The 18,528-nt window shown below is 48.3% G+C and overlaps 1 protein-coding gene across 4 annotated transcripts in view; it reads left to right on the forward strand.

Annotated features, from left to right (window-relative positions):
• ZNF335 (zinc finger protein 335) overlaps positions 1-18,528 on the forward strand; it is a 357,780-nt gene that overhangs the window by 106,134 nt on the left and 233,118 nt on the right. For all 4 annotated transcript variants that reach the window (XM_085619363.1, XM_085619366.1, XM_085619364.1 and 1 more), the window contains one exon: positions 8,470-8,586. In XM_085619363.1, the coding sequence (XP_085475489.1) occupies positions 8,470-8,586 (117 nt within the window). The remainder of the gene's footprint in view (positions 1-8,469; positions 8,587-18,528) is intronic.

Raw genomic sequence — 18,528 nt, forward strand, 5'->3', positions numbered from 1 at the left:
CCGGCGGCAGCGAGCCCCGCAGCGCTGGCGAATAAAGGATCGTATGGAGAGAATGCCGCCCCATCAAGTGTCGCTCAAGAGCGTATGCCGGGTCCCCTCGGTCGCCATACCACCACTCATTAAGGACCAGTAGGTGTGATGCCTGATAATACGAGAGCATGTCGGAGGTCGCCAGCCCACCACAATAAGTGGATAGAAAGCACTTACGCAACGCCACACGCACTGCCCCCTGTCCCCACAGAAACTGGCCGAGCACCGACTTCACCGTACGGAACCAGCTGGGCACGATCGTATATGGGTGGTTCTGAAGTTGGTACAATAGCCTAGGAAGTGCCACCATCTTAAAGATCGCCGATCTACCGTAGATTGTCAGCGGCATGAGGGACCAAGTCGTAATATCCTCTCGAACGCGCGCCCAGACCGGCGCCACATTCCGTGCCCACGACATCTCCGGTGCCTCTGATAGAAAGACACCCAGATACTTAAATCCACTTTCCGCTATTTGCAGCGCGGACGCCCACTCCCCCCCCCCCCCCCTCCAAACCCCCCCCCCCAAGCCCGAAACCCCCCCCCCCACCCCCCCGGTCACCCAGAACTCACAAGGTAGACTTACGGGGGTTTATGTACAGCCCGGACGTTTCCCCAAAGATCCGCATTATCTCCAGTATACGTGGCCCCGACCTGTCCAACGCCGTCAGGAAGAATAAGACGTCATCGGCATATAGGGCTATCCTGTCAGATAATCCAGGGGCCCATTCAAATCCCTGCATCTGCGCATCTATACGTACCCACGCCGCCAAAGGCTCCATGGCGACGGCGAATAAATAGGGCGACAGGGGGCACCCCTGTCTAGTGCCACGACCAATAGGGAAGCTGGGGGAGAGCGCCCCCGCCACGCGGACCGACGCCGTCAGATCAGTGTATAGGAGCGTCACATAGGACAAGAAACGAGGGCCAAGATTGAGCCGATGAAGTAGGGCAAACAAGTAGGTCCAGCTTAAGGAATCAAACGCCCTATCCATGTCTGCTAGCAACAGCGCCGCCGGCACCCCCGTCCCCCGAACCGTCGCCAAAGCCACATGCGCCCTCCGTATGTTATGCCGCGTAGCCCTGTGAGGCATGAATCCCGCCTGGTCCGGATGAACCACGGTCGAGATATAGGGCAGGAGGCGATTAGCCAGGGCCTTGGCCAGGACCTTGGCCTCAACGTTCAGAAGCGAGATGGGGCGATAAGACTCGTGACGCTCCGGAGGCCGACCAGGCTTTTGGAACACCACTACCTCTGCATGACGCCAGTCCCGTGGGAGTCGACCGGTCTCCCTGGCCTCTTCCACCGCAGCTCGATAGTACGATGCCAATTGTAGATTATAGCGACGAAGAAACTCTCTGGGGAACCCATTAGGAACCGGCGCTTTCCCGGAGTTAGGTTCCCCCAGCGCTTTACCCAATTCCTCCTCTGAGAGTGGGAGATCCAGCTGCCGACGCGCCTCGTCCGATACCGCCCTGGGCGGGAGGTCCTGAAGGAACCTGACCACCGTTGCCTCATCGAGGCATTCCTTGGGGCATATAGGGCTGCGTAGTAGGTGGCGAAGCTCTCCGCGATTGTCAATGGGTCCATTATCGACACCCCCTCCTCGTCTAGCAACCCCGGCAGGACCTGTGAAGCATATGCGCCCTGGCAGAGCCGATGCAGCATCTTGCTTGACTTATCGCCCCACTGATATATTCGAGTACGCGTCGCTAGCCACACCTGGCGGGCCTCATCCATCAATAGGGAGGCGTAAGACTGCCGCGCTAGCAGCAGCTGTCGCACCACCGGGCCAGCCCCCATCCCCCGACTCCGACGCTCAAGTCCCTCCACCTCCGCCCGGACCAATGCCTCCCGGCGCTTTCTACGGGCCGCCGCACACCAGGCAATGTCGACCCCATGGAGGGTGGGCTTCAAGGCCTCCCAAAGAATGACCGCACTAGGAGCCGACCCCGCATTAGCGACAAGATAGTCCGCAATAGCCTCCCTCATGCAGCGCTCATATTCCGGGTTTTGCAAGTTCCACACCGCCAACCGCCAACGAAACGGCTGCCGCCCCCTGCCCAACTGCAACCCCACAGAAACCGGAGAGTGATCCGACAACCCTCTAGGGAGGATCTCCGCAGAGGTCACCCTTGTTGCCATTACCCGGGGTACAAAGACATAATCTAGACGCGAAAAGGAGTTCTGGACCGCAGAGAGGTATGTATATTCCCTCTGATCGCCGTGAACATGTCGCCACGTGTCCACCCAATCAAGGCACCGTACCATGGAAGATAATTTGGTGGATTGAGCACCCCCCACACCAGCCCCAGCCCTATCCCTGTCCTTCCCCAAATCCATGACATCATTCCAGTCGCCCCCCACCACCGCAGCCACATCAGGCATCTCTGCCCACAGAGAGAGCAACCGTTCCACCAAGGACCATTGAAGTGGGGGGGGGGAGCGTAGACGCAGCCAAGTACAATAGGTTCTTCCCCAATCTTACCCTGAAGAAGTATGTATCGTCCCTGCGGATCTAACCACTGTTTCACATGTACATAAGGGACTCGCCGATGTATTAATACCGCCACCCCCCTGGAACCCTGCGTGAATCCTGCATGGAAGACCTGGTGGAAACCATAACGCTGCAAACACAGGGCCTTGGAACCCATCAAATGCGTCTCCTGCAGGAGGAGAATGTCCGCCCCCACCCTCTTGGCCTGGCGCAGCACTGCCCCCCGTTTAATTTTGTCCAGCACACCCCGAACATTCCAACTCACGATGCGGAGATAGCCCGCGGGCCCTCCAGTCCCTACGCATGTTTGCATATTTTATGGTATGCTTGTTTTTTCTTTTTTTTGTATAATATATTTAATATTGTTATGTTGTATTGAATGTTATAATTGATTTTATGCATCTTTAATGGATATTGTTTTTTATTTGAATAAAAAAAGAATGATGATGATGGTCCTGATGCAAGGGGTTCAGGATACTAGAAATGCTGAGGGTGCTGTGCGGTTGACAGGGGACTTCCTCTGGTTATTCCTCACTCCATGTTCTTTGTGGAGTGACTTTGGCCACAAGGCCAGCTTCACTTGAAGTCATGGCGGGGTTCAGCAAATGTCCAGTTGTCAGTGGACTACTGGTCTCCGGTCAAAAGGAAACCAGCGGTTCCCTTTGGTGGAGGCTAGTGTCCTCTTTGGTGAACCCACCTGCAGTCCACAAACTCTCCTAGGTCCAGCAGACTCAGTGCAACTTTTGAGCGTTCTCCCGGGCTGCATGTCGACAGTTAATGATGATCAAGCAATTGTGGCTACTGACTAGCCAAGGCTGGCTTCTTCAGCTTTTGTGGCCCTGGAGCTGTAACAGGAAGTCAGCCAACCTACTCTTGGAGTTCACCTGTTCTGTGGGGCTCAGGGGATAGTCCTTTCTCCAAGCAGGGCATCACAGGCACAATCCTCTCTTCGCTAGCCCAGGAGAAGCAGGTGCAGTCCAGTCTTTGGTGCAGCCTCCCTCTTTCAGGTCCAGGGAACAGCAGGGCACTCCTTCTTCAGTCAGCTCTCCTGTTCAGATGTGATCTGAGGTCTGGGTGCCATGGGTTGCCATACTTATGCCTAGAAAGTGCCCTCGGGAATGCAGTCGTTACTAGTCAATGGGCTGCTAGGTCTTTGTCTGTCTGATGACGATTTCCTGCAATGTGTGACACCTAGCTATCCTAGAATATTCTGACCATTTCCAAACTCTCTCAGTGTGTGGCGCATGGTAGCCCACCCTTAAGGTGTGGCAACCTAAGGGGTATACGCCCAAGGGAAAACCTTTTTGGCAACTGTTTTCCTCTCTATCCCCGACGCCAACCAGTCTACCAGAGCCAAACATTAGCCCCTGTCATGTGTGTCTACCATTTACCCTTCAGCATGGAGTGCGTTTTTTGGGCTCACACTCTGTGTGGCTTCCTGCCAGGGAGAGGTGACACCTCTCCCAACAGCAGGCGTCTAATGTTTACTTTCCTGGGAGTCGTTCACACTTCTCCCCTAGAGGCCTGAAGGCCGCTTTATAGCTAGTATTTGCAAATGCTGGAAAATACTGGAAAACGTGGGCAACGGAGTGGTAGCTTTCTAAACTTGCCTTTTACTCAGAAATTACATTTATTTCGACTTGAGCATCAAGTCTGGTTTAATGTAACCATTATTTTTGTACCTTGAATTACATACTTTATTAGTCCCATTTAAGAGCTAACACAGCTGAGTTGTCAGCATGTAGCCCTGTACTTGCCAAAGGCGCTACTAGAGTTTCCACAGTAAAAATGACCATTTAGGGTTTTTACAATTAGGACATTTGAAAATACATGTCCTACTGTTTAATATGCTGCACCCTACCTTAGGACTTGATAGGTCTACCTTTTGAGTGACATGTATTTTAAAAAGGTAGGTCTGGACTTAGTCATCAGTTTAAATAGCAAAGTTGAGTATTTATAACTGATCTACCAGTCTGCAGTGGCAATCTGCAAGACGTGTTTTTTTTTTGTCACAGTCAGTGGCAAGATAAGTGCTGCAGCCCCTGAGGGACACTTTAACTTACAGGCCTTGTGGACCCGGGGTGTCATATATAGGGACTTACAAATACATTAAGTTCTGCCAATTGGGTATAAGCCAATTAAACTTTCCAGGGTCAGAGCACAGGCAGTGAAGTCTGATTAGCAGTCCTCAGTGCAAACTCAAAGTCGAAAAACCCGCTGCATCAGTCCAAAACTTTGGGGGTGATCATGCAAAAAGATGCATTTCCTTACAAAGGGGGTGACTGCTTTAAGATCCAGGTTTTATACTTTTCTGAAATATATTGGTATTTGCCATGATCTTGGGTGAAAGGCAATTTCAAAGATGCGGATTCTAATGAGAAGGCTATGCCTCATTTTCATAGGTCATGGATCATTGCAAATTATTTGAAAGGTGAAGTTGCTGATCACGCTTGAGATGAAAATGTTTTGACACCAAGAATATGAAGGACCCTACTGGTAGCAGTTGCTTGTCGCCAAAAATTATGTTGTTGACAAAAGAGCAGGCAGGCAGCTGTATTTAAACCTACTAAAGCCATATGTGATCAAGATGATATAAGAGAACTGAATTTTCAACTGTCAGTGACCAAATGAAATAAAGATAAACATTGCAGATGGTTGAGCATTCAATGTAGTTTATTGTGCTTCTGGATTTACTTAGTTGCAAATTCGAACAATTTTGCCACAAAAGGTTGAAGTTTTAGTAGGATTTTGTGTGACGTTTCAGAGTTTCATCATCACCAGAGAGACAATGCAGAGGTTGTTAAAGCAAATTAATTTTGTCCTGATATGAATGAAGAGATGCCATTTGATATAAAGATGTTGTTGTCCTAATGCTAAGACGTATTGTGGTTTGTGAAATTGTGGTTAAGTGATGCAGTGCAGATATAGAAGAGTGACTGTATGCTAATTGTTTTTTGGAACTATTTGGTGATGTGTTGCTAGAATGCCTGACTTAAAGTACTAAGTTTATGGATTTAAGGGCATAACTAGATTGGTTAACAAACTTGTTAAAATGCCAGACGGAGGAAGAAAGAGGAAGATCTTCACAAAGAAAATGCCTCCCTTTCTACTCATGCATTTATGGAATTGCTGTGCCTGTTTAGAACATATAAAAACATTGAAGACTCTACAGATAAATATCGGGAAACCTGGAGGCGTGCTTTAGTGAATGAAACACTCATCACTGAAACATGTACGTAGTGGCAGATCACGAGTTTGAATTCCAGAAAGGCTGACTCGGGCATTATTTTTCTGAACTCGGTTAATGAGCATCATTACATTGGATAACAGCATTCGTTAATTTACATATTTGGACACAGCAGAAGTGCAGTCTGAAGGCCATAAATAAAATAAGTTAAAAATATTGTTGTTTTTAGAAAACATTATTTAACGTCGGAGAGTCTCGATTTTTTTGGGGGGGTTAGCAGATTTTCCACTTGTAGGTACGGTGAACATTGGTCTCCTGTAAGTCAGAAGGAAATTCACCATATTCAGAACTGAATGCCAAGGCAGAGTTATTTCTCCGCTGAAGTAGGCATATTTTAGGCCTACGTAAGGGAGTCTATGTCTGAGAATCTGTGAGCGTCCATCTTGGCTGATGGAATTTCATCAACTGACGTGTGTCCACACATTTGTGCTCTCCTAACATGTTTGTAGATGGGCGCATTTTTCCATGATGCTAAAGGCAACTTACTTCATCTTCTGTGAAAGTCCATCACTGCTTTCATGGCAGGCCAAGGTCACTGTGCCTGCCATGGTCGGAGATCTTCCCCTCTAAATTGAGTAGTTAGTTCACCACTATTTCTGGCACTGCCACCTTTGAACACTGGCGGAATGGAAGGGGGGAACTGAAATCAATAGATATGCCCCAAACTCTAAACTGGTGTCAGTTTGTAACAGTAAATTCACTTTTTTTGTGGCAAATTTAGATTCTGTGTCCTATCCAGCATTTTCATTGCAAGCCTGAGGCAGTCATGTCAAGCAGGTTTCTGTGTGTCTCTTTTTTGCACCTGCACCAACCAGGGAGTATTGTGTGAGTGCGCACAGAAATACTTTAATACTGAAGCTCCCTGAAAATGCCCTTGCGCCAGACCTAATTTGAGAAACGGCACATCTTAAGTCTAGATAAAATAGTAGTTACTGGGGGGGAGGTAGTGGGGTTGTGGCAAACGCTGTAGTGAGTTTTGAGCTTAGTGAGACACATATATCCTAAAGAACATGAGCAGCTAAAGAACATGGGCAGCAGCTCTTGCTGAAGACGGAGAGATTAGTTTGGGGTCAGGGTGCATCCATACTTCTGACTGCACATAAGGTAAATGGCTAGCTAGTCTGCAGTTTACATCTGAGTTAGACATACTTCAGTGTTGGAACAAAACCTGCAGCTTCTTCTCACTAGCCATTGAAAGGAACTGATTGAAGGCCCCCAAGCCAGAATCCTGACACAATTTAACCTTAATTGGCAGAGATGTAGATAAGCTTGACAGTTTTTAGCTTCAGATGCAGGAAGCTGAGAACTAAATAAAGTCCTTGAGGACAAACTAGAGCACCACGGAGATTTAAATAGAAAAAGCAACCATCTTGGTGCGGGACCATAAGCTTCCAGTGTTACTTTTGGGACCGTATACTACCCAGAACGAAAATGCACGAGGGACAGACAACCTTTCTGCCACAGAGAAGAGTGAAAACGTTATTGTTACTGCAATGCTGAATTTATCATCTGACAATACAAGGTTCAGGGTGCATATAATGTATGTGTAAATAGTGTTTCACTTCCTATGAGGAGCCTTAAAGTAGTGAAGCGGCTGTATCAATCACATTTTTAAAGAGTAGTGAGATGAGGGCAGTACGTTTCTTGTAAACTACAACACATAACAAAGACTCGAAGGGAAAATAATGCTGATTTGTTTGCTGACCACTTCCTGTTGATGCTTCTCAGAAGTAAAAAGCTTCTAAGGATATTATGAGGGCTCTGGTAGATTTTGGGATTCACGCTTCTCGAGTGCAAGTAAGAGGTTTGTATGAAGGGAAAACAGAAGAAGCAATATTTTAAGATTGTTATGAAAGTTTGGAAATTGCACTTCCCTATTTGGATTTAGGTTTGGTGATGTTCCTAAATTAGAAGAGTGTTTTGTAGTATTTGCATTTTTTTTTTTTTTACAAGAACTATCCATGGTCACATGTCTTTTTCTTAAATATATTATTCAAGATTGTGTATAGTCCCCTTGAAACCCTTTCCACAATTGTGATAACAATTGCATTTGAACTATCTATTTCTGTTTTTTCCACTGGTTATAAATTTCAAACAGTATATTTAAAACAGTGCATTATTTTCTGTATCGTATTTACATTGCAGTCTTAAACATAGAGTAGGTAGGCTGCTGTACAATCCGAAATCTTAAGGCCAGTCATTATGCACACCTAGCTCTTACTGTAGAAGTTTTTTAACAGCGAACGTTGGCTCCGTAATTGGAGTTCTCATTATTAGATTCATAGGATTTATACAGCTGTGGCTCACTTCTTGTTTCATGTTCTGGTGGCAGACCCTGTTTAAACCCATCTTTCTGATGGAAATTGTGCTGCATTCGCTGCAGAGTTAACAGTGCGTGTGCCATAGATTCAAGGGCCTCTTACCCGCAATTTGGAACTGCCTCTCACCACTGTTAGTGTCTCCTTCATTTTGAACAGATTACAGAAATCGTACTGTCTAATTTCGTTAGCTTTGTGCAGTATGGAGTGACAGGGAATTTTGGAGTTTGAGCTGCTGAGTATTATTACCTTGAGATAGATGGCAGAGGTGAAAATGTACTTGAGTATTTTAGTACAATCATTGTTGATCTTTGATGGCGGAGTTGACATTACATTTTAGATTTATATTGTCACTGTATTACTTTTAATCCTTCTCTAGCCGCCAAAGGTGAACTCCTTCCCATGTCCCATCTGCAATCGGGTTTACCCAATGCAAAAGAGACTGACGCAGCACCTGAAGACCCACAGTACTGAAAAACCACATATGTGTGATAAGGTGGGTACTTCAAGAGCTTTGGGTTTCAAGATTGTTGATCAAGGGTGATCAACCTGCACTGGGTATGGGTAATGTAATGTGCCTGTTGCTTCAGAAGCTAAGATGTATTACATGCTTAGTTCTACAGCTTTGCCTCTTTACTGCTTTATCATGCTCTTTGGATAGCCCCATTGCAAGCTGGGAGTCATGTTAAAAATATGAAACATGGTATGTCGTTAAACAAAAGCCATTCAATGTGTAATGTTTGTTGAGGTCACTTTTACCCATACTTGCTTGTATGAAGTGATAAACTAGACTCTAGCACATCACTTTATCTTTTTACTTTTAGTCCATGGTCTCATTTTCGGGGAAATCCAGTGCTTTAACTGCGTCCACCAATTGTCCCTGCTGGAATCTGTTTGATGTGTGTTGCGTTGTTTCCACGAATCAAGCGAAGGATAACAACTGCCACTTTCAAACTCCTTCATTATTTACAGAGCTGGTTCATATTTTCAATTTTACATTGTGCTTTTTAAGCTGTATATATACTTCATTATTATGCTAATATTATTTAATTTTCTAAACTGTTGCAGACCCCCTGATGAGGCCTGGCAGGCCCCAGTTTGAGAATTGCTGTTGTACGGTGACCGAGATATTTCATGACCCTGTTTACTCTCATGTCTTACTTTATTATCATGGTTCAAAGATGAAGTCCTACCTGCCCACTTACAGTGAAAACAGATGGTCACTGAGTGCTGCATAAGTGGACATCAATGTCCTTTTGCCTTATAAATGTTGTTCCCGCTCCACGGGCAGATCTCAGTCATTGGCCTAATTTCTCGACTCTGGCTTCAGCGTCGACTGCGGACCTAGACATAGTGGACATTCTGCACTAGGTTGAGTACCGTCTCCCTAAACAAAGCTGATCATCCTCTTCTGGCTTTTCTAGCTCCTGGCACTGATAACATTCTGATGGTGGCCTACCACCAGGTAATACTTCACTTCTTCCACAGATACTCCACTCAGATCCCTCTTTTTCACCTCAGAGCCCCATAGAGCCACCTGACTTTTCTGGTGCCAGGCAAACTGATACCTCAACCAACGGTCTTTGTGGTTGCCCCACCATCAGCATCAGTGTTGTCCCTGGCACCATCAGTGTCATCTTCAGATCTGTTGCACACTTTCACAAATTTTCCAAAGATTGAGTCTCTCTTGGTCAGGTTACAGGGCACAGCACTTACCAGAGGAAGCTCTTTACAGGCCTTGGCTTTCTTGGGAGTATGTTGACAGGTTTGGGGAGCTCTTTGTTATACATCTGGTCCTCATTGAAATGCCAAATATAGTTTATCATGGCCACAAGGATAGTATTGATGTGGGCCATCTGCTCCTCCTCCACCCACTTTGGGACAGATCTTAGCAACTACTTGACTCTACAAAATGCAAGTTTTCTAGACACATCTCCAGGATTGGACTAGAAATATAATTTGAGTCTCCCACTGAAGAACTTGCCTCATTCACAGCAGACCTCTACAAGGCTCTTCAGCTGCCATTGCCTGTGTGACATAACAAGGCTAACTTGATCACAGAGATTTTTGCAACCTGCCCTTTCAACAGTCAAACCGTTGCTCCCCTTAAAAGAGACATTAATGAACCTTTGGTCTCACTGGTGAACCAATAGGTTGTCCGCCGCTACCACTCAGTGCCTGGGGCCCAACATTTCTAATGCTCATTCCTTCCCATAGAGACATGTGGTTCAGGCATTCCCTTTTTTCAAGGAGAACTATGACACTTTTCACACTTCCCTTGCCAGCAGCAAGTAAAAAAAAAAGATTGATGCCATGGAGAAGGGGGTCTTTTCTTTTGGAATCCTTACCCTTCGTTTAACAAATGCAATATGCCTCCTAGTTTTCTACTCCCATACTTTGTGGGAAATTGCGAAATATGGCACACTGAATCTTTCTGATCATTTTTGTGATCTTTTGTGAAAGCTAAACGCAATGAGCAAGATGCGACAAAACAAATCCTAATCTCTGGCTTGGACACACTGATTCAGTGCTGTAGTCCCTGAGCTGTTCCATTGCCATCCGCCACCACGGATGGATCTCCTACACTGGGTTTTTTGATGATGTCCAAGAGAAACCTATAAACATGCCCTTAGACGGTGCTCCCGTTTTCAGTGACAAGGCAGACTTGGGCCTGACGTGCTTCAAGCTGTCCAGATCCTTGGAAATGGCTTCACTTATATGCCAGTTTCAATAGCAGCTCTATAATTTTATGTACCTCACCCACAGTCTGCCCTTTCAATGGTGTCAGCCCTCGTAGTCTCGTATAAAATCTCTCTGCGTGAAACTCAACTCCTTTAATATAGCCCCACATCAATGAAATATGGTGTTCCACAAGAATTCATCCTTTCACCTCAACTGTTAGGTGTGTATGGAACATCCGGTTACATTCTTTAAGAAAATTCTATCTTTATTCTTTAATATGCTGATGACATTTTTAGCTGTGATTGTCTAACCTGTGCAACCTAATAACTCTTAAGTCCTTCATCAATAAACTAGCAAACTAGGTGCAATCACTCTCTCTGAAACTGACAGAATTCCTACTCTTATTCTCTACTCACTACCCTCCCCCGTGAAAAGTGGGTGGCCATTCTGCTTCCTCTAGGTTTCTGCCAATGCCTGGTGGAGTGTGCAGAGATGCTTGGATTCACAACAGGTTGAAACCTTACCCAAGATCGTCACATTGCCAAATTGACTACCTCTACATCCTACTAACATCCTTTTGCTTAAGAAGCTACAATCAACCATCCCTTATACAGACATCAGGTCAAAACTACTTCCACACATTAATCTAGATTTATAGAAATGCTGTACTGGGGGGAGGGCTAGAAATATCCCTCTTTGAGCTTTTTACAACGAAGAAAGTGCTTCCGTCGGTAATGAATCCTTTAGTCGTGAGCGTAGTTATGAGGTTTATTAGTTGTAAGTTAAGAAGCAAAGAAGGCCCCACTGGGAACTGCGTCCTGCTGCTCAGCCGCACACACTCAAACAGCCCACTCATTCAAACCATGCATTCATGAAGATTCTAATTACATCACACACACTCAGGCTGAGCAGCAAGGAGAAGGAAACATAAAATAGTATAGCATATAACACATCTCCCTTCTTCAAAAAATAAGGACAAAAGAAAAATATGATGGAAGAAATACAGTATACTAGACGATGATAAAGGTGAAAATTTCCAATAAGACAAATCAACAAGAAATGATAAGATGATCCCAAATCTCTACAGCAAGCTAAATAACACAGAAAATCAGTACAGCTTTAAAACAGTGCAGAATTAATGGAACATAAAAATATTAGGTACAATAATAATCTTTTTGCCAACTAGGCTTACAAATAATGCGACCAGATAATCTTCTGATTCCCGGGTTATGTGTGACTGGCGAATCTTCCACAATTTTTTTTTTTTTCAACAGGAAGATTGGAATCACTGGCATTCGGAACACTAACACAGCATTCCTTATCTAGCCACAAATTGCGTTCAAGATCATTACATAAAGTTACTTTCCTTAGGTTCCACCACCGTCCATCACTTAACCTTACACAATTACCACTGACTTTTAGCACTTCTTTGGGTTTGGACCACCTGGATGAACCAGTTTTCGGAATGCCCTCTAGTGAAGTCCTCACCCAATCTCCAATTTTGAATACACGAGTACGACCTTTAATTCTGTCATTATGTCTCGGAGCATATTTGCATTGATAGTCACTTACTCTTTGCTCCAGAACTTCCCTAGGAACCAACCTCGAAGTTACGTTATGCATCCATGCTGGTGTGATTTTACTGCACGCCATTCTCCCCTTGAGAAGACTGAAAGGAGTTTCTCGAGTAGCAGAATGAGGTGTATTACGGTAATTCCATAACATTTTCTTGACAGAAGACTTGCAATCCACACCCTCCGTTTCAGCCAACTGTATACATTCTTTCAATACACGGTTGAACCTTTCAACCATACTGTTGGACCTGTCAGCCCTTTGGGTGGTCCCTCCTCATCATTATTTATTTTGTCCCACTTTTGCCTCAAACCCTGTTTGAATTTTTCCTTTTTATTGGGAACCACCAGACTTTTTCGTGTTGCTACAGATTCAGGGAGCCATTTTAGCTACCCCTGAAACTTCTGTCTGAGGGCCTGGAGCACAAAATGGTGGCCTCCCATGACATCACCAGCATCCACTGGAACCTTCCAGAACCTTCCAGGAGATTCCAGAACTGTGTGACAGTTGGAAACAGTTTAGAATGTTGGGAGGATAAGAGAGGCAGTTGGCAGTTGGAGCTGGCAGTTGGCACCTGACTGGTGAAGAGAGAGGAGCACAGCAGTGAAGGAGGAAGGAGTGAAGCAGCAGGGGTGGAAACTTGTGCCTGGAGTGGGGTCCATAAACCCACCCTTGATACTTGTCCCTACTGATGGATCCCAGCCTATAGCCCTGTGTGGGAAGAAGTCAGAAGAAAACCATCCTAAGGACCTGGACAGCAGGAACAGGCCTTAGAAATAAGAAGACAGCAAGATTCTGACCTGAGAACTGGTTTCCCTGGAGCCTGGCGTCGAGTAGCCGAAGACCTGGAGCCCGAGGTGGAGAAGCGGCGCTGACTGAGGTAGCAGACGTCGTACCCGGAGCCGCCTGAGGTCGTAAGAGGGCGCCGGCGGAGGTCGAGAGGAATACCAAGGGTCGAGAAGGAGGTGAACCGAGGTCGAGCGAGCGGCGTCATCGGAGGAGTGAAGTCCGCCCTCCGGAGTCGTCGGAGACCGAGGTCGAGGAGCACCGGAGGTCGGGAGTGAGGATCGCACTCCGGAGTCGCCCGGAACCTGTAAGGAGGAACACCGGAGGTCGGGGGTGAGGATCGCACCCCGGAGTCGCCGGAAGTCGACGGCGAGGCCAGGCCGGCCGACGTCATCGGAGCCGAGAGCGCCATCGGACCGGAGCCGCCCGAAGTCGACATCGTGAAGAGACTGCCCGACGCCGTCGAATCGGAGGTCGAGATCGAACCGAGGCCACCGACATCGGACCGGAACCGCCTGCCGGCGTCGACAAAGAACTGACACTGTGCCGAGGCCGCCGAGACCGAACCGGAACCGCCTCACGGCGTCGACACGACTCCAGCGGCGTCGGAACATCAGAAAAGGGCAGTAAGTGGAGTAGAGGGCGCCTAAGGCCCTGTGGAGACCTGAGAGACTACTCTGAGGGGCTAGGGAGGTGCTGAAACCCACCTGACTGTGCCTGGGGTGAACTGGGACTAACCTAGAGAGGTTGTGTGGAGAGGGAAGCCAGGGCATTGGAATTTCCCCCCTTTTGATCTACCTCAGTTTAGGCCTCAGCCTTTGCCTCAGCCAGGGAGTAGCCCCCCTCAAGCCTTCCACACCCTACAATCTGTACCTGGGCCAAATCAGCCCTTAAGAGTTGAAGTGCCATCTGATTCACAAAGTGTACTGTATACTTCTAATTATTTATTGGGGATACTGTATTTATTAAGTTCTTATCTATTTATTGCTGCACTGAATTCATAGGTCCACGGGACTTGTTGGTGTACAGTATTTATTGGTACAGTATTTATTGGTACAGTATTTATTACCTCAAAGTATTTAATTGTCTGTATATATTGCACTTGTATTTATGCCCTGTTATTTATGATCACCCCTATTTATTTCAGCAAACAGCAAATATTTATTTGACCTGCTCTATTTAAAAATGTATATACTGTGATTGTTATTTATTTTCCCAATCAGCAACTAAGAGAAAAAGATAAAGAAGAATATTTTCATAATTTTTACGGTGTAGAGTCGTTTTTGGAACGGATGCACGCATGGTTATTGTATGGGTATATTGTATGCTTAGCACTGCGCCTGTTTCCTGACCACTCGAGCCAAGCTACCCCGTTGTGTCGGGAAGGTCCACCACCACCCTGCGGAGTGGGAGGGGGCTGTTTCCAACATAAATTGGTGTTCAGTGGTGGGATAGAGCTGTGCCTACATATACTCAACAATAACTGTGGGTAGTCCATAGGCCTACACCGGGAGTTTTCTCACAGCGGCCTTCCTAATTGTGGGTTTTTGTTTTTTCCAAATTTACTCTGGTGGTGGGAGGAGGTATTATTAAAGGTACCCCCCTGCATTGTTACTGCACAAAACCTGTCCTCTAACCTGAGTGGGCAAGATGGAGTTTGTTCTTGAAAATCTAGACACGTACACTGTGGCCCAACTCAGGGAGTTTTGCCAGCGAGAGGGGGTGTACTGTCCCCCAGGAGCAAAGAAGGGTGCACTTCAAACCAGCTTAAGGGCTTGGGGGGAGGCACGCAGGGAAAGCAAGGCTGAGGAAGAAGACAGGGATGGAGAGCCTGACCCCGAGGGGGCTGAGATGTACCAACCTGAGGTGGGGAACCTGTCCGCAGGGCCCAGGACACTTTCTAGGGGGGGCAGCCGTGCCTCTAGCGGGGGCTTGTCTGAAGTGGAGTTAGCAGACCGGAGGGAGAAAAGACAGCTCACATGGGACTTAGCAAAGCTGGAGAAGGAAAAGGAGGAGCAGAGGATGGCCCATGAATTGCGCCTGAAAGAAATAGATCTTCAGATTTTGCGAATCGGGGCACAACCTGTTCCCAATGGTGGAAGCCAAAACCAAGAGTCCACCAGGGAATCCAAACCTTACCTGCCAAAGGACATTGTAGCGAGCTATGGGGCAGGTGACGACATCGCCAAGTGGCTAGCAGCCTATGAGGTCTCATTGAGGGCCCATGGGGTTCCAGCGAAGTATTGGGGAGGGGGACTGTATAAATACATGCCTCCAGCTGGTAGGGATGCTTTATTGGCCCTCGAAGAGGATGAGCAAACCCACTACCCCACCATGAAACTGGCGCTCATCAGGAAGTTTGGACTTACTCCGGAAAAGTACAGACAGAAGTTCAGGGGTAGTCACAAACTGGGCACACAGAATTGGGTGGACTTCCTGGACTATGCAAAGAAGGCACTGGAAGGTTGGATTCAGGGCAGTGAAGTAAGGAACTACGAGGAGCTGTTTGACCTAGTACTGAAGGAACACCTACTCGAGAAATGTTTCCCTGAACTGCGGCAACACCTGGTGGATAGCAAGCTGACCAGCCCCCGGAAGCTTGCTGAGGAGGCGGACATTTGGGCTAGTACCCGGGTGTCCACCAGGGGGACTGGAGGGGATACTCAAAAGGCCGGACAGGGCGCCCCCCAGAAGAAAGAAGGAGGGGAAAAGAAAAAGGAGTTCTCCAAAGGCCCCCAAAATAACTTCCAAGGGAAGGGAACAGGATTCACCTCTAAGGCTAACCCACCCAGAAACCCTAATCCTGGCCAGAGTCAGCAGCCAAGGGTTGTCCATTGCTACGAGTGCGGTGGCGTTGGACACTATAAAGGAGATCCGAAGTGTCAGAAACGCTCACCCCCTCCCACTGGAGGAAAGCCCCCCGGAGTAGCTAGTGTAGTGCTCGGGGAGGAGATGCCCTTAACTAAGGGAAGGGAGTGGGCGGGTGTCACTTTAGTGTCCCTGGGAGAACGGGAGATGGTTCCCAAGATCCAGGTGCCCGCAAATACCGCAAAGTATGGGCAGTGGATCACCATCAACGGCCAAAGAGGGGAGGCTCTGAGAGACACAGGAGCCAGTATGACTATGGTACGTAGCCAACTGGTGTCTCCAGAGCAAGTCATTCCCGATGTACTCCACCCAGCCGCGATGGCCGACGGCAGAACCGGCCACTATCCCGTGGCTGAGGTTCCCTTTGAATGGGGGGGGGTTGCAGGTTCACTTCGAGTTGCCGTAAGCCCTGCCGTGCCAGTCGATTGTCTGCTGGGCAATGACATGGAGCACAACGCTTGGAAGGAGGTGGAATACCGGACTCATACCGAGATGCTGGGTACACCTGACTGGGCCTGTGTTAGCACAAGGTCCGGGACTACCCGAAGAGGGAGTTCATTCCGGCTGGAGCCTGGAACAAAGGCCCAGCCAGCTGCCAGTCAAGGGAAGAACCGAGGACAGGAGGAGCCTGCCTCGGCGTCTCCACCCCGTAGGACGGATAGGCCACCGGAGGTGGTGGACCAGGAGTCTGCGGAGGGGGACGTTACCAACCTGGAGGACCTACCCATCCCGGCCGAGTGGCACGTGGAGGGAGGCCCGTCCAGGGAGGAATTCTGCCAGGGCCAGAGGGAGTGCCCTACCCTTGAGGGGCTGAGGCGACAGGCCGAAGCCCAGGCAGCAGGGAACGTTGAAGGGAACTACAGTGTTTACTGGGAGGATGGCCTCCTCTACAGTGAACCCAAGGCACCCCTACATGGATCGTCACGAGCCTTGGTAGTCCCTCAACGTTATCGAGCCTTCCTTTTAGAGTTGGCTCACGAGATACCATTGGCAGGACACCTGGGGCAAGACAAGACCTTCGCCCGTCTTGTCCCACACTTTTATTGGCCTCAGATGAAAGTGTCGTCCGATACCTACTGCCGGACATGTGTGTCTTGCCAAGCCAGTGGGAAAACAGGGGTGAAGCTGAAAGCTCCCCTGGAACCACTTCCTGTCGTTAGCACCCCCTTTGAAAGGGTGGGCATCGACATTGTGGGTCCATTAGATCCACCGACTACAGCTGGTCACAGGTTTATCCTGGTTCTGGTGGATCATGCCACACGGTACCCAGAGGCAATACCTCTGAGGACCATAACAGCACCTGTTGTGGCTAGGGCCCTGATGGGGATCTTTACCCGAGTGGGTTTTCCCAAGGAAGTTGTGTCCGACAGGGGGACCAACTTCATGTCAGCGTATATGCGGGCAATGTGGAAGGAGTGTGGAGTGACCTACCGGTTCACAACTCCTTACCACCCCCAGACCAATGGTCTGGTGGAGAGGTTTAATAAAACCTTGAAAGGCATGATCAGAAGTCTGCCTGAAAGCCTGCGGAGGAAATGGGACGTCCTCCTACCCTGTTTACTTTTTTCCTACAGGGAAGTGCCACAGAAGGGAGTGGGCTTCAGCCCCTTCGAGCTTCTGTATGGGCACCCTGTACGTGGACCTCTTAACCTGGTGAGAGACGGATGGGAAAGAACTCCCAGAAAGCTCCCCCAGGATGTGGTGAGCTACATGCTGGCCTTCCGGAGCCAAATGGCTAAGTTGTGGAAGCAAGCTTCTGACAACTTGGAAGCCAGCCAAGCAGTAATGAAGGCGTGGTATGACCACAACGCTCACCCGGTGGAGTTGGAGCCTGGCCAGAAGGTGTGGGTGATCGAACCAGGAGAGCTTAGTGCCCTCCAGGATCGCTGGTCAGGACCCTTTGAGGTGTTGGAGAAGAAGGGTAAGGCTACCTACTTGGTGGACCTGAAGACCCCTCGTCAGCCCCTGCGGGTGCTGCATGCCAACCGCCTCAAACCCCACCATGAGAGGCCCGAAGTCATCTTGATGATGGTGACTGACGGAGGAGAGGACGTGGAAAGCGAGCCTCTCCCTGATCTGTTTGCGTCTCAAGAAAAGGATGGGTCGGTGGAGGGAGTGATTCTCTCCCCATCTCTAACTCCTGAACAGCAGGAGGACTGTCGCCAGGTCCTGGGGCAGTACTCTTCGTTGTTCTCCCTTGTCCCGGGTAGGACTCACCTGTGCGTCCATGACGTGGACACAGGAGACAGCCCACCTGTGAAGTCCAAGATCTACCGGATGTCAGACAAGGTGAAGGCCAGCATTCATAGTGAAGTCACTAAGATGCTGGAGCTAGGAGTGATTGAACCTTCTAGCAGCCCCTGGTCCAGTCCGGTGGTGTTAGTACCAAAAGCTGCACCACCGGGTGCCCAACCAGAACTGAGGTTCTGTGTGGACTACCGGGGACTGAATTCAGTGACAAAGACTGATGCTCATCCGATCCCTAGGGCGGATGAATTAATTGACCGGCTGGGAGCTGCCCAATATCTAA

The sequence above is a fragment of the Triturus cristatus genome, chromosome 7 (assembly GCF_964204655.1).
Source record: "Triturus cristatus chromosome 7, aTriCri1.1, whole genome shotgun sequence".
Lineage (NCBI taxonomy): Eukaryota > Metazoa > Chordata > Amphibia > Caudata > Salamandridae > Triturus > Triturus cristatus.